This window comes from Exophiala mesophila (genome assembly GCF_000836275.1).
Source record: "Exophiala mesophila strain CBS 40295 unplaced genomic scaffold supercont1.5, whole genome shotgun sequence".
Classification (NCBI taxonomy): domain Eukaryota; kingdom Fungi; phylum Ascomycota; class Eurotiomycetes; order Chaetothyriales; family Herpotrichiellaceae; genus Exophiala; species Exophiala mesophila.
The window spans coordinates 775,177-790,976 of NW_015622508.1; the positions used below are offsets into that span (position 1 = coordinate 775,177).

The 15,800-nt window shown below is 50.2% G+C and overlaps 6 protein-coding genes across 7 annotated transcripts; 3 read left to right on the forward strand and 3 right to left on the reverse strand.

Moving 5' to 3' along the window:
* Positions 1–1,440: 1,440 nt before the first annotated feature.
* PV10_07057 (uncharacterized protein) lies at positions 1,441–3,130 on the reverse strand. Its single transcript, XM_016371915.1, has 2 exons — positions 3,009–3,130; positions 1,441–2,950 (listed from the first exon to the last, which is right to left on the reverse strand). Exons 1-2 carry the CDS (start codon positions 3,081–3,083, stop codon positions 1,700–1,702), a joined length of 1,326 nt encoding a protein of 441 aa, XP_016221247.1. The 5' UTR covers positions 3,084–3,130; the 3' UTR covers positions 1,441–1,699.
* Positions 3,131–4,279: 1,149 nt separating this feature from the next.
* Positions 4,280–5,690, reverse strand: PV10_07058. Of its 2 annotated transcripts, XM_016371917.1 has the most exons (3): positions 5,533–5,690; positions 5,078–5,468; positions 4,280–5,023 (listed from the first exon to the last, which is right to left on the reverse strand). In XM_016371917.1, exons 1-3 carry the CDS (start codon positions 5,533–5,535, stop codon positions 5,016–5,018), a joined length of 402 nt encoding a protein of 133 aa, XP_016221249.1. In that variant the 5' UTR covers positions 5,536–5,690; the 3' UTR covers positions 4,280–5,015. The 2 variants fall into 2 exon arrangements, with proteins under 2 accessions (XP_016221249.1, XP_016221248.1); XM_016371916.1 differs by having other exon boundaries at positions 4,280–5,468.
* A 330-nt stretch (positions 5,691–6,020) lies between these two features.
* Positions 6,021–8,379, forward strand: PV10_07059 (uncharacterized protein). Its single transcript, XM_016371918.1, has 2 exons — positions 6,021–6,345; positions 6,418–8,379. The coding sequence occupies exons 1-2, from the start codon at positions 6,333–6,335 to the stop codon at positions 8,205–8,207; spliced, it is 1,803 nt and encodes a 600-aa protein (XP_016221250.1). The 5' UTR covers positions 6,021–6,332; the 3' UTR covers positions 8,208–8,379.
* Positions 8,380–8,959: 580 nt separating this feature from the next.
* On the forward strand, positions 8,960–9,953 carry PV10_07060 (uncharacterized protein). Its single transcript, XM_016371919.1, has 4 exons — positions 8,960–9,232; positions 9,337–9,398; positions 9,476–9,547; positions 9,621–9,953. The coding sequence occupies exons 1-4, from the start codon at positions 9,202–9,204 to the stop codon at positions 9,717–9,719; spliced, it is 264 nt and encodes an 87-aa protein (XP_016221251.1). The 5' UTR covers positions 8,960–9,201; the 3' UTR covers positions 9,720–9,953.
* PV10_07061 (uncharacterized protein) lies at positions 9,849–12,299 on the reverse strand. Its single transcript, XM_016371920.1, has one exon. The coding sequence runs from the start codon at positions 12,208–12,210 to the stop codon at positions 10,183–10,185; it is 2,028 nt and encodes a 675-aa protein (XP_016221252.1). The 5' UTR covers positions 12,211–12,299; the 3' UTR covers positions 9,849–10,182.
* A 507-nt stretch (positions 12,300–12,806) lies between these two features.
* On the forward strand, positions 12,807–15,775 carry PV10_07062 (uncharacterized protein). The gene has a single exon (XM_016371921.1). The coding sequence runs from the start codon at positions 13,127–13,129 to the stop codon at positions 15,500–15,502; it is 2,376 nt and encodes a 791-aa protein (XP_016221253.1). The 5' UTR covers positions 12,807–13,126; the 3' UTR covers positions 15,503–15,775.
* Positions 15,776–15,800: the final 25 nt, after the last annotated feature.

Here is a 15,800-nt window from a genome sequence, read left to right on the forward strand (position 1 = left end):
TCCCACCGCGCCCGAAACATGCCGCACGCTTCATGTATATTTTCAGTCTGAAATCGCAAATTGCAAAGCTGTTCCAGGACGAAAGCTCAAAAGAGGAACTAGATCGGATCTGGACGGAAGCCCTTCACCAAGGGTACGAGGATGCACTAACAAAGGCCAAAGCTGAATCCGGCGAAAAGCACGCCCAGGTAGTCGAGCGGACACTCGACCTGGCAGAAGTCTGTGACTGGCTCCCAGGATCACGCACTCGTTCAAGAAGGCTATTTCAAGAAGCATATAATCTTGCTATGGATCTCAATCTCTCTAAAGGGACTTCTCCAGCAGATGTGGCCCTTGGCCTAGCTACTTCACAGGCTTTCGCCGACTCAGAGAAACGAGCTGGCAAATACGCCCACGCACGAGACATCTTGAATACGCTTCTACCAGAAATTTCCGCACAGGCCATCACATCAGAGCGCGATACGATGCTGATGTATGCAGTGGATGGACTCGGATGGTCGTGCTTGAAACTTGGTATATTGGACGAAGCAGCTAGCCACCTCAAGGAAGCGCTGGAAATCGCAACAAAACTGCATGGCTCCACGTCATCACTCACTTTGCGTTCAAAGGTGACCCTGGCGGAAATCATGGTCGAATTGGGCCGCAGTGATGAAGCCATGGGCCTTTGTCAGCAGCTAATCCGGCAGCTTGAGGAATGGCAGCAGGGCGAGGGAATTCCAATGCCCAGCGACTCCATCAGCTATCTCAACACGCTTGCAAACGTGTACATGGCACAGCACAAGTTCGCAGAGGCGGCGCGAACTTTCTCCGCCGTAGTTAAGAATCGGTCGGAGACATTTGGCATCGATCATCCCATAACCTTGTGGGCGACGATGATGCTTGGACTCGCCATGGAAAAAGCGGATGCAGATTCCCGAGATGTATTGACCTTGTTCAATGATTTGATTCCTCGACAAGAGAAGGCCCTAGGTGCCCAGCATCCTGATGTTGACAGGAGCAGGAAGGCACTGGTCAGAGCCCAGACTATTGTCGCTTGAGTGTGGTATCATGGGCTGGTGCGCGATCTGCGGTCATGATAGCACATATTGTTGCCAGAAAAAAAAGTTAGTAGACAACAAGTTTGTTGAAAGAAGCGCCGTATTGGAATGAGATGGAATAAAGAATCGAACGCATTGCAGCAGCCATGGCGCAAGGCGGTCTTTTGCGATTCCTCTACAGCAATGGTTGGAAATGTCCACCAGGTGATTTACCTGGGCATCTCCAGCAGCTAAGAGCACCTGCTCAACCGAACTACGGTGTGCTGAAATGGGGCCCAGTTCATGATTCATCCAAATGGCCCTTCCAGGATTCGGCATAAAATAGAGCTTGCTCGGTAACAGCCTGAGTCATCTCTGGTCTGGCTCAATGATCACAAGGCTACCAAACCTCGGACTGCGTGCCAATGTCGGCTGGTCAGGCCCTGCGTGCATACATCCTTTGATCTCAAAGTCTCACGGCTGGTTTGTGAGGGTTGTCAGAGGATGAATGAGAGCACCAGTTGCTGCCGGGGTCTCATGGGCGAAAGGCCCAGTGATTGCCTCGGATATTATTTATCTTTACTCCAGCACTTTCTGGGCTTGACCAAAGTCAAGGATTGACAGGTCTGTCTTGGCTCAGCAGTTTTATACACCTTGAAATAAAGAAGGTCTCAGTCCAAGTGCTAGCCGCTTGACACGGAACGAAGGGGTGGCACCTCCTCCAATCTGTCGCTGTCGTCTGCCTCGGATGGCGGTGTCAACATGGCGGTATCCGGAATGGCCTCAACGGCAACAGAGTATTCGACTTTTGCCTTGTCGAGATGTTGGATGGTTCTCTTGTTCACGAAGCCAGGCTCTGGAGAATCCCAAGCATGATCGACCCATCGAGGGCCAATGACATCGCGGATGCCTCGAGCTAGGACACGGATGGTTTGCCGTCTCAACAAGGACCAGTCGTGGTCACTAACTGACTCCGAGGGAGTTATTGTTCCTAGTTCGGCGTCCAAATCATCGGCCAGGCCGTCAAGCACACTTCTCCAGATGCGAATGGTCTCGTCGAGCTCTTCGATCTTACTGACGCCGATGACGCTAACGCCAATTCTCTCGCGAGATTTGTATGTGGTTAAAGTAGAAGTGTGGTCAGAAGTGTTGTAAGGGCTCGCATATGTGCCTACACTAGCGCCATCACGAAGCCAGCTTTCGAGGGCAAATCGTACAGCGACCACTTCAAGCTTTTCGCCACGGGCATTTGCCCACGCACCAGCATCGATGCAGGCTTGTCGGAGATCGTCGGGAGCAGGGTGCCAATTGCCCATGGCACCGACCGAAGGGCCATTGCGTCTGAGGATGCCCATTCCAAGAGGGCTAGCATTGGTAACAACATCGACGCCAGAGTTGAGCAGGGGCTGGAGGCCATGAGACATAAGGCGTGTATTTTGAAGGGTGTAATTGGCATAGGATTGCACAATATCAATGGGCTCTCCAGTCTCACGCAGAATCATTTCAGCCAGCTGGCACAGGACATCGACTGGATAGCCTGAAATGCCGACATATTGCAAGGTGCCGTCTTGGTCCCGGATGCGACGCAGCTCCGTGACGGCAGTCAAAACTTCTTGGGGGGAAACGAACTCGCAATCATGGCAATAAACAACATCGAGATAAGTTGTTCGCAGGCGTTTGCAACTTCGCTGGACACTCTTTCGGATCCATTCTGGGGAATAGTCGAATTCATCGGCGGCGACTCGGCCAACCTTAGTCAGGATGTGATATGTCTGACGAGGAAAGTGAGTTCGTATGAAATCGGAGTCTAATGCGGCGCCAAGGATTTCCTCGGCTGGGCCGTAGTAAGGAGAGGTGTCAAAGGCATGAACACCGTTAACCAGGGCGCTTTGCACCAAGGCAGTGGTACTCAGAGCGTACGGATCGACATTATACTGGTCGAGAATGTCAGTTCCTGTCCAATTTTGGTGGAAATTCAGAGATTTGAAGTACCTGGTAGTTGAAGGTGGCGGTACCGAAAATCAGTGGCGGAAGAGAGTCTGAGAGGGGACGGGTTGGTCTGGGCATGGCTCTAGGTGTTGAATGGATTCAACTCTGGAAGGGTGGCAAGCCAGAAGAGATCAAGGAGAGAAGAGGGGAGGTGGTCGAGTCATAGATGGTGATGATGGAGATATATCTATTACAAAGCGATCTAGGAGGAAGCAGTTTGGCTTGGACGTGGATGCTAGCGGTGAAGAGGATGGACCCGAGGTTTCTTGCGGCAGATCTGACAGATTGTGACGGCGCAGTCGAAGCACAATTTTTGTCGGGAGAGAAAGGTAGATTGAAAGTGATGGAGTGACTGGATTGGAGACTTGGGACGGTGATGGTGGGGCGTACCTGCGCCTGCCTGCGCATGGGCCAGAAATCTACGGGAGCTAGATAAGAAGGAGCCCCAGAGTCAGGGATCCAGGGCAGGAGCGACCAAGCGGGAACGGAGGATGCAATGTACCACGGCATCTACGGCAGCAATCTGGCTGGGCAAAGAGCCAAAGAGCCAAAAAGAGTGACTGGATATGATTGATGAGTCGTCCTCGGCTCGTATATCTCTATGCAGGTTACAGACTACATGGTATGAATCAAGCGAGAGAGGGCGGATGAGAGGAATTGGTCAGGCCAAATTCACAGATTGAACCATGTGCATTTAGAGTTGTTGATGAACGACACACCGTTCTGCAGCCTGCAGAACCCCAAAGTGGCCGATGATGCACCGGATAAGAAAATACAAAAAGTTACGCGCGTTTATTTTGTGATTCTTTTTCAAGTACTTGCAGAAATGCCGAGTTGGCCTAGAGTTCGAGTCGTACGAGCGAGCCTGTGGCAGCCAACACCCGTTCAGCAGCCGCCTCGCTTATAATGCAAGCAAAAAAGAAGCAGGCATGGCAAGCCAACACAACACGAAGGGCAATGGGTAAGACAACGAGGGTTACGATGGTCAGAATGGAAAATGGCGCCACTTCAGATCCATGACGCGATTATGTTGAACTTCCGGCTTGGACATGCATGCAAGCAACAGGCCCTCGGCCCCATCAGCCCCCCAGGCCAGGCCGAGGGGGGTTTCTCTCAGTCCCCAAGCATCGAGTCCTCTAAGTACTGTGATTCGTTCGTTCATTAATATCTTACTTTTGCCTTTTGGTACTCTGTCCAGGTTATCAAATCCTCTGACATTATATTATTGCACCATGGTCGCCGCTTTTTGCGTACAAGGAGCCAGAACAATATTAGTACCTAGTATCGATTAGGTTTGCCATTCCAGTTTATTATTAGAGAATGCTGTAGCCAATGATTATTCCACCCCAGCCCCCTCTCCCTTTGATACTGCTTGGTGGCCGTGAGCGGCCTCGTCCTTTAGACGAAATCGTACTTGGTCTGTATACACACACGCTGTTGTCACATTTCTCCAACATATCCATCATTGGTGGTTGCAGCCGCCGCCGGCCATAGACAAGATCTGCCAAAGCAAACTATCAATGGTTCCAGGGCCAATTCCACCACCACGACTGTGACTCTTCTTTGGAGCTTGCTTCATCTCATCTTGTTCATGCGCATCACTCCCACCGTAGTGGTGATGGCATTGCCTCCTGCTGCCCTCTATATGTTTCTCCAAATGAGTGGAGATATAATTCAAAGGTTAACCCATTCGCTCTGGGCGTCAAGGCGTCTCTCATGACGAAAGGGTAGATCAAGAGTAACAACAACCCAGTTGTCCTTGTCATGGCATTCTCTTCCAATGACATGGCCTGCAACAACAATCTCTGGCTCTTTGACAACCCTATCCGCCTGCCAATAATAAATGTGTAATTTGGTCCACCTATTGTACAAGCTTCGAATTTAACAATCCCTTAAACGCCGGTCGCTATGCATCCATGCTTCAATCCAAGGCCTGCAAAATGGAAAGGTGGGATCGTGGATGGGAGATCAGAAGGTCTAGTGCAAAATGCCCAGGTTCGTCCAACGTGGTCACCGTCCTTGTCGACGGTCAGTAAAGGATTCTCAGTCCTTGTACATTTTGGGTTTCCAACCTTCTTTCAGTTCTTTTTCCAAAGCGGCCTTCCTCTCAGCCTCGCGAACTTCCATCTCGATGCGTTCACGAGCCCGCAGGATCTTGCTCTGAAGGTAGAAAGAACCGCCGCCGCCCTTTTTGGGCTCGTTCAGGTCATACAATTTTTTGAATCGTTCCATGACACTCTCCATGTTGGCGATACCTCCTTGAGGAGGCTTGACGTTGAGGATCTTGCAGGCTTCGTCGAGGGTCATGCCCGAAGCGGCTGCTGTGTTGGTTGCGCCGGGGGCGCCATTGGCGGCGGCTTTGGCATACTGTGACGAGGCTTGGGCTTGCTTGTAAGCTTCAGCAAAAGCTCGACCAAAGACACGGCCTCCTGTGAGGACAATCTGGGCGATGATTCGGTGCGCCTGTCAACGGTCAGAGATGTCGTGGGCAAGACTCGATGCAGACACTATATGTCAAAGGCCTTACCATGATTGTCCGCTCGAGGACAGGCACAACTAGTCAAAGGTGCCTGTGAGAGTGTAGAATAGTCACCTAGTCACCTAGTCACCGGTAGTTGTGCGGAATGCGCAGCTGTGATCTGTCGATGTTGTGACTTTGAGAGCAAAAGCTCAAATGATTTTTTGGACAGGCTCAGCAAGTTGCAGGCGGCGAAGTCGGACAATCGATGGTGCAAATCCCGACTTTGGCCATTGGGAAAAAGTGCGTAGTCACGTGTTGGATGTGGTCAGTGGAATGTACTCCGTACACGTGATTAGACCATGTGATCAAGATTGGCTGCCAGAAGCCGCGGCATCTTCGACGCACCCACCATCTGCAGGCTGCAGGCTACAGGCTACCGTTCACTACTCCGTACTACTCCCACACTGCCTAAGTTATGCCCTACGTACTAGCACTACGTACTACTACCGAGTATGTACCAACGTACTCCGTACTCCATTTGTCCCCCTCGTAACGCTCACTGTACTCCGTCAGCCTGCGTTGTGCACATGCCTCATCCTCATCTTGCACTCTGGTTCTATGCATCACAAAGCGTGTACAATTCAGACAATGACTTCCTCTCCTCTCTCTTCTCTTCTCCCTTCCAGTAACCTATCCCTTATCTCTCTGTCACAACTACACACATGTATAAATACCTTTTATTTCAACCCACCTTGTGTTGACCAACCCCATTCTTACTAACCTGTTTAACCTTCCGCGCCTCCCACGTCGTCATCACCGTGCTTCCGCTCGCTACACCAACCACATGACTCCAACAACCCAGTCTCATGTCTGTATTTGGTATGTGATGTTGCCTCATATTACCTGCTGTTATCTACCTACCTCTATCGCTCCTCATCGCTGACTCTCAAGACACGCCTTGGATGTCATCAATGTCCAAAGCAAGTACCCATCCATCCTCCACCGATCCTTCCAATTCCCAGCAGGCCTGGGATCCTAATCCTCCCACCTTCGCCGCCTTCTCTCCCACTTCATCCTCTGGATATTCTGCAACCTCTAAACAACGCTCTACCATCATTGTCCACAAGAAATCCCCCTTGCTGGTAGCCACTCCTCCTCAAATCACTCGAGCTCTAGCCCATTCACACCCTTTCCTACTGCCTCTCAACAAGTTGGTTGGATTGCTGTCATGGAGCACTCAAGATCCGTGGGAGTCATATCTCCTGGTCGCTGCTTTTTGGGCCATCACCCTCTATGGTAGTGAGGTCATTCGCTTCGCAACTCCAGTTTTGATTGTCCTCACTCTCATCTTGGGCATGTACGCTCGTCGATATTCTCCCTTGTCTTCCACTACGAAAACAGGCGAAAAGAGAACGTCCAACAGTGACAAGGCAGAATACTCATCCTCCTCTAAGCCTCACCACAAGACTTTGGATGAAATCGTCGATAATTTGCAAGAGTTTACAGCACGATGTAACATTCTCTTGGAACCCTTCCTCGCCTTAACCGACTTCTTGTCCACTCAGACCACCCCAACCGCTGCCACAACCCGTCCAGCTCTGACCACTCTTTTCATCCGCGTCATTCTAGTCACTCCAGTCTGGATCATTTTGACCCTTCCACCATTCTACATCTTAACCCCTCGAAGGGTTCTTCTTGCAGTAGGCACCATTATCCTGACATGGCACTCTAAACCCGCTCGTGTGTCACGAGTCATTCTTTGGCGGTCCGTCTTCATGCGCAAGTCGGCAGCATTTTTGACCGGTCTCAATCTTGACACTTCCAGCCCAAATCGAGACTCGTCCCTTCGACCTGGTCTTGGCTCAAGGCAGGCATCCCAAACCGGCCTTGCCCTCGAAATTGCCACCAAGAAAAGACCAGACTCGTCGGGTGTGCGATTCACCTTTATTCTATATGAAAACCAGCGTCGATGGCTGGGCCTGGGCTGGACTACCTCATTATTTGCTTACGAGAGGGGCCCCTGGTCAGATGAGCATCTCAATCCTGCTCCTTCCAAGGATGAATTTGAGCTGCCCTCGGTAGAAGGTGGCCATGCTCGTTGGAGGTGGGTAGACGGTTCGGTTTGGAAAGTGGAGCACGGAGACTCGAAACAACACAAGCGAGGTGCTAGTCAGGCCAAAACTAGTGCCACGGGTACTGCGGGCAAAGATGCAGATGGGGACGGAGGAGGTTGGATCTATTATGACAACAAGTGGACCGATGGAAGCAGAGAAGATGCCTGGGGAAAATACACCCGAAGACGGAAATGGTATCGAGATGCCGAACTAGTCGAAGCCACCCCCAGTCTTGAGCCCACTCCTAGTGGTACACCAACACAGCCACTGTCTGACACGGAAGAAGACAAAGTCAAGAAAGCAAAGGCATTTGCTCAAGGAGTCGGCACTTCCTCCAAATCCGTGACACCCGAGGTTTCCTCTGGGGACAAGACACCAGCTGAAGGGACAAAATCAACCGAGGACGGATCCGTCCAGACCAAGCCTAAAAAGGCTACCTGGTTCACATCCAATCGTGACCGGAGTGGTAGCAAAAGCAGCAGTGGGAAGAACACTGCTCAGTTCAGCAACACCAGTCAACGAAGTCGTGATGGACCGGAAGATGATGTCGTGGATCGCTGGCGGGAAAACTCCGAAAGGCATCGAGCATTTAGCGTTCAAGAGGATATTGTCATGAACATGGGCTAACGGATGGGATGGTTTTTATATTGTGGAATAATACAATATATGCGCTAATATTCTTTATTCTTTATTGCATTTATGCCATTGAAAAGAAAGTGACACATGTCATACTAATAGTAATTAGCTCGATCTCAACTAGAATGACAACTCTATGTCTACATATTAAATTCTCACATGCTGGACTTTCATTGTCAATCAAGCATTTCACATGGATCACATGGCGTAATACACATACGCTATCTACATGACAATTCTCACCTGGAACCAAGTGACGTTTGATCAGTGGCCATTCGTGCCCATCGAGTCCTCAATCCTTTACATACATATGATTGGAGAAATAAACCCTGACTCCAGATATGACTCGATGAATCTCCTCCAACAACCTTGAACCAAAACCACTTTACCTACGTAATCCCATCCCAGGGATACCGACTCCTCACCATGCAAGCTTGCAATAAGAACAATAAGTCAAGTGATCAGCCACATCCATCTGTTTTGTGGCACGGCAGGGTTCAAGTTACAAAACCCCCCGACCGTTGTGCCGTTAGAACCATGGTATAATCCCTGCCAACTTCAAAGGATTGGTCAGAACAGATTTCCCACTTGTCCTCACTGTCCTCACTGTCCCTCATTGTAAAGTATATACGGTGATACAGTACGTAAGTACTAGGGATCCAGAATTATGATGCCATTTGACAATTCTCGATCCCCATCCCCGCTCTCCTCCCACTCTTGCTTGTCCTTCTCATCCTGCTGATCTTGATCTTGATCTGCTTTACCGTTGAGTGGCTCATTCCCTCGTCTGAAGTACCTAAGCTGTGGCTGTGAATGTCATCAGAGGGCCTTGGGTATAACGTAAAATAGTGTAGAATATAAAGTCGTTGATCCTACAAGCCACACTTTCCCTCCCTCCCTCTCCATAGCAAATCCTATATCTTTTATTCTCAGGGCAAGATACTATATTCACACACAGACACACAGACACATACATATACTCAACATGTCTGGTGAAGAACAAAAGAAACAAGGTGGTATGTCTATCTCCTTCTCCTTCTCCTTCACCATCACTTACTCCCATAAGATTCCATTATTCCACCCTTTCCTTTTTGTACATAGGTGCTAACTATCATTCGAGGTCTAGGAGGTATTCTCGGCGGTGTCACCGACACAGTCGGAAACACCGTAGGTGGGATCACAGTGAGTACTTACCTACTACCCCACCTCATATATAACTTCCTCCATGACATCAATATCTAACTAATCCTTCAAACCAGGACACCGTTGGAAATACAGTTGGCACTGTTGGAAAAGGCGTCGGTGATACGGTTGGAGGAGCCTCGAAAGGGGTAAGTCAATTCCCTTCAAGTTGATTCAAGTTATATCCCTTCCTCTTCGTGACTAACCTTCTCCGTCTTTTAGCTCGGCGATACCACGAAATCAGTGGGTGACACTGCTAAAGGGACGACCGATTCGATCGGTGGCAAGAAGCAAGATGCGAATAACCCTTTGGGATTGTAATGGCTGGAGATAGGTGGAGAAAATTGCATGCTACAATATGTGGAATGGATGGATCTTTTTAGGAGGAACCAAAAAGACATAATGGAAAACGGGACATCATATCGAATAGTCTTGGATAGCAGAATCGCACTTCGGTTCATTCTTGTTCAGACCATGATTCTTATGTATCTGTCAATTTGATGTAATGCATGAGAAGTGTAGTCTCATACAGGCAAAAGTCGATTGCTCAACATGTAAATGTCATGGCCATCACTGAATATATACGTCGTTCCATGCCAATCAAGCAGAAACAACAAAACCAAACTCAACCATATCAAATCGCCCCGCGCCAATGCTACATGTATAAACCCCAGTGCCATGTCATGTCATGTCATGGACCCTTAGTGGTCTTGTCCTGCCCATAAGTACAAGTCCACCTGCTCATATATTCATTCTGACGCCGTACCAGCTCGTCCTGCCAAGTTTATAGCTCTGGCACATAAGCCTCATACTCGTCCAGACAGATCAAGCCAAAGAAGGCAGGGTGTTTGCATTTTTTATACTTCTTCCCACCGTGGTGTGACTTTGTGGTCGAGACAGACGAGGTGGCCTCACTCAGGCTTGCACTCTGCGTCGGTCGAGGCACTGTTGTGATAGATGCACTCTTGGAACCGATTGGGCCTCCATTAGATGAACTTGGGTGCTTTCGATCGCGACAGCCGAAGAAAAGTCCCGGAGTTTCACATGTGTATGGCTCTGAGGTCATGGACGCTTTGGTGTGCGACTGAGTTGGAGACGGAGTTGGAGTAGGATGACTGGCGGTTGGATCGCGACAGCCAAACCATCCTGGATGCTGGCAGGTTGACGTGGACGATGGTGGGTGAAGTGGGCTGGAGCCGTGAACCGTGGTCGTGGGAATGTCCGATGTAGGGGCAGCTGTTGTGGTGGTGACGGTGACATTGACTTCTTCGTTACAACCGAACCAGCCTGGCGTGGCACAAGAGGTGGTTGTGTAGGTGGTGGTGACCACTGGAATAGAAGAGGTGGTGGTCTCGTCGAGACAACCCCACCAACCAGGGGTCTTGCAGGTGGTCGTTCTCGTTCTTGTCATGGATGACGTGGTGGTTGTCGTCGTGGTCGAGTCCGATCCATTGCTTTCGAAATACTTCCAATTGAAACAATCGATACATTCATCGTCGACTGTACATTGCGGCACTGTGTCGTATTTTTTCAAGACGTTCTCAATCACATTGAGGATTTTGTGATTTCCAATTCCCACACGCCAGCCATAATCATTGACCGTGTCATAGACACATTGCTTGCCAGTGTGGCATTGCGACTCCATGGCGTACCCACCCAGGGTGCATGTTGCTGTAGCACCATTACATGTTCCCATGAAGACAGGATCAGCAGTATGGCCAATGTGATAGGCACCAGTGTATCTGGTCCGTGGTTTATGTGGGTCGGCCGACGGAGGAGCGGGTAAGCCGAGGCGTTTGGCAGCAAGGTCTTCTCCTGGAGCTTCGAAGGTGACGGTGGGAATTCCAAAGGTGAGACCTAGGAGGCTAGTGACTGCACCACCCAATGAGTGGCCAACAAGCCAAACGTTGGAGTCGGCGTAGATCTCCGTAACGTTGGTGTAGAGATCAATGGCCGCCCGGTAGTATCTGTTTTCATTTCGCAAAGCCTTGATGAGGCATGTCTGGTTGCATGTGTATGTGGAAGAGTAACAATCGCAGACCTGGCGCCAAAAGTACTGACCGCCCTGGGCACAACAACAGCTGAAGAACAAGTTGTCATTGAGTTTGTCCTTTGTGGTTGTGCCGTCCCCATCAAAAACTGCTGGGGAGGTGCCCTTCAGGCTGATGATGACAGTGTTGTTGGCCTGGTCGGCAAAGATATATCCACGCAAACCATCTCCTTGCCAACCAAAACTTGCAGATCGATTGTAGCCTTGAGAGACATCCTGCCAATCACCTTTGCCGGGAACATCGGCGTATGCGTTGGCGGCCATTATGGCTAAATTAACAACAGTGTCTTTGTCTGAAATGTTGGGCCCTTTGATCTCGTCCAACGTCCATGCTGAGGCGTCAAGCACGGCAGGTCTGCCAAAATAGCGGGCATGTTGTAAATGATTCTCAATGGCTTCTGGGTCCCTGTCGACGAGTCGTTCGATCTCTATTGAATGTGATTTTGCGGATAGACGTGGGGGTGGTTCAACAGTGGGAGGAGATGAGTCGTCTTGGGCGGAGAGAAGAAGGTCATCGGTGGGCTTTAAGTCGAGTCTCTTGTGTAAATGGGGATCTTGGTAGGTTCCTCGATGGAATATGTGTCTTAATGTAAAATCGTGAGAATCCGGCTCTCTGGGTGCCGGAACAGGATACCATGGATCGATGGCGGGGGCGGTGGCGGCGGATGCTGATGAGGATAGAGCAAGGACTGAAAGCAGAACACCAGCCGTGATCCTACTGACAGAGTGACATTTTGACTCTCGTGCTTTCCGGGTCTTCATTGTGTTCAATATGGTTGAGTATAGGGATGGTGAAGGGAGTCCTGAAGAGAGATGATGGATGGATGAATGTGATGGAATGACTGACTTGTTGTCTGCGGTGGGAGTCGAGGTTGAACCGGCACGGCAAGGAACAATAGGCATAACGGGCACAACAGGCAGGACCGCAGGTCATCAGGACGCTAGAAGTGAATTGATTGGGCAGTGGATGCTGGGTGGGTCTTGTCTCTTGGCGGTGACAATAAGTGGACATGTTGACGTCGTTGGGGCGATAGACGATAGAACTAGACAGTCTAGACATTCTAGGCCTTGAGATGCCTGAGAAGTCATTCGTGGGGGGAAAGGCTTAGGGGAGACTACCCCTCTAATAGGCACCATAGGCCCCAACACAGCACCGAAAGACCGATTGGCTACTGCCTACAATCGGCCACGTCTACCCAATTGACCCCCGTGACCCCTAGACTCGGGTGCCTTCCCTTCCCCTCAATAAACCAATCACATGTCATCCTCAGGCTTGTTTCACCATCTTTGCCTCACCGGGTTGTCGGACTGCGTGTCATCCTCGAGTCAAACCAACGCAGACACATCAATCCAGTACAGTAAACACCTGCAGTTGTCTCCATCACGCACCCGTCCTCGCCTGACACGGATGACGCGGATTCCAAGAAACCATACACACCTTTCACTGACTGTATTTTTGATGTTCATGTTCAAGTTCTCATTTCACACTCACCACCCATTCCACCAGCCTGTCCTCAGTCGTTGTTGATAGAGGTCTACCAGGTCCCAGACAGACAGATCATGATGCCGCACGGATACCCTGGTCCGTAAATGTCACGTCAGCTCTTTGACTGTGTCCTCAATCCATCTGGCTTTTCCACCAGATTGCTAGAGCATCTCCCTTCACATCCAAACTCCCATGTCTACCACCGGCTCAGTGAGGTCAAGACCTCTACCTCTATCCTCCAAGTCATTCGCCCGCTATGAACCCGCAAGTCCCGTCACATCACCTCCTCGAAGTAGAGCCAGCACAATATCTACTCTGACTCCTCTCAAATCCCCTACCACAACTCACTCAGATCAAGATGATGTCTTTGAGAAGCCCGTCCCAGAAGGGAGTGAGCCTCCCTCTCCCACCCTCGGCCGCTCTCACACCTTACCCGACCGCTTCGACGAATTACCCATCGAACTTGTCAGTCTGACTGATCGTTTTGTCGATGCTCTGCAGACGAAGACATATCCTGAGCCTCTGAAGATTGATCAATTGTCTGATCTGTTTCAAGAGTTCTATGTTCGGGCTTCCAGTGCAATCGCCATCCATATATCAGCCCTCAGGTCTCGTCTTAACCGGGACCCTTCTCCCGCTCCTTCCAAGGCGTCCGCCAGGTCCAGAACTATTCCTTCAAAGCCGTCCCACGACTCACTCCGACCTCGTGATGCCACCTCAAACGCCCAGCAGATGCTTACAGCGTCTGAAGTCACGGAAAAGCGGAAGCAAAGGAAACTACTCGAATATAAGCGTATAGTTCTCGAGGAGGCTGTCGAGAAGAGAGTCTGTGAGAAGATATACGACAAACTATGGAGACATAAAAGCACCTTGGACGAAGTTCGTGACGAGAAACTCCGTTCCAAAACTGCTGCGTTGGCACTCGTTGGTATTGGCTTGAAAGATCTGGGCATCGATATTGGACCGGACGCCGAAAAGACCACTGAAGATCTTCAGGCTTCGCTAGAACCCGCCAGAGAAGGTCTCGCCAAAATGAATGAAGAAAAGTCTCCGCTTGGGAAGCTACAACACCTCACTGCTGCCCACAAAGCCATCGTCGACACATTATACACTATATACCCATCCTCTTCCTCAGCCGACGAGATTCTTCCAACTCTTATCTACACCCTCATCACCTCCCCCGTTGAGGGCATTAACATCATCAGCAACTTGTATTTTATCCAGAGATTTCGAGCTGCGACACGAGTCGATGGAGAGGCAGCATACTGCCTAACCAACTTAGAAGCTGCCATCAGCTTCCTCGAAAATGTCGACCTCGCAAGTCTACGTGCGGACGAACATCCCGAAGGACCCAGAAAACTTTCCACCACAGATCAAGACCAGTCCGAAAAACTAGAAGCATTCCCGTCCCTCCCCATCTCAGCCTCACAGCCGGCCACCCCCACAACTGCGACGACAAACACCAACGCGACCGGCTCCCATGTCGAGTCTAGTCCCTCGGGATCCGTGTTGAAACCATTACCAGAGAAATCAGCTCCACCGACTACTCGCCATCAGAGAACATTATCCGATATCCTCCACCCAATCACCACCGCCAACAAAGCAGTCCAATCTACCGCAGAAGAAGGATTCAAAAACATATCCAGCACATTAGACAACAGCTTCAAATTCCTCATGGGCAAGCTCAAAGAGCGAGGAAGCGAAGATTCCAGCGCCGAAGTCATCGTCCCCAAAACCCTAGATGAAGCGCGACAATTAGTGAGCAGACCACTCACACCCGACGAGGACGACCCTGCTCTCAGCGAATCAAGCTCTCTCCACGACGGAACCAACACACCCACCACCTCCAACCTAACAAGAACGGAAGACCGGATTCTCAGTTTACTCGGCGGACGAAAACCCGGTACCGTACGAGACCGAAGCGCCGATAGCGTGCAAAGCAACGGCAGTGGACGACGATCAACCCTCCATCAAACCACATCCGTTTCCTCCGGAGACATCACTTCTACCAACACCAACACAAAATCTTCTGGCGCAACACCAATGATCGCCACCCCACAATCCGCCAGCACCAACCCTCTCGACACAGTCAAGAACTTTGGCGGTAGTCTCAACCCCATCAATCACATTGGCTCAGCATTCGGCGGAGCGTTTGGCCGATTTGGAAGTCGAGCGAGTGCTTCAGCATCTCCACCAACTCCCAACCCCCTGGTCGTGATCGACAAAGAACGGAAAACCAGTACTAGTGCATCATCACCCGATAAATCTCCCTACAAGAACATCCCCAAAGCAGGTCCTGGTGAATCCGATTCGACCGCGAACCAAAACCTCCATCCGCTACGATTACCTAAGAAAGACGAACTTGAAGTCATCAAAGCCGCACCACCGATTTCACGATTCATGACGTCGGATTCAGCGGCAGAACTGAAAATTGGTGATGTTCAGGATTTGTTGGATGATTATCAACGCTTGGCTCGTGTGTTGGGCCAGTTGATACAAAGGGCAAGTACCAACACAAGTACGGTTCAAGATGTGGATGAGAATAGTGATCAGGCGTCGGACAAGTGATGAAGTTATGAAACGGGTAGGAGGAGAGCAGGCTTACCTCGGATTTTGAAAGGTGGGGGAAAGCAAAGAGGATTGAGCGATTGGTCACCATGGTGTTATACAATAAGTCACCAGTCGATGTCAACACTCGAGAGGACATTAGGAGATCATATCCCAGTGAGTGTCGAATGAACAAAAGCCATGTTGAAGAAAAGATGGATAGATTAGACAGACATGGCTGCAATCTCATTACGATTCGTTTATACCCGCTCGAACATCGAGCATGAATAACATCATCTACGTTTTCCCCTTTTCCGGA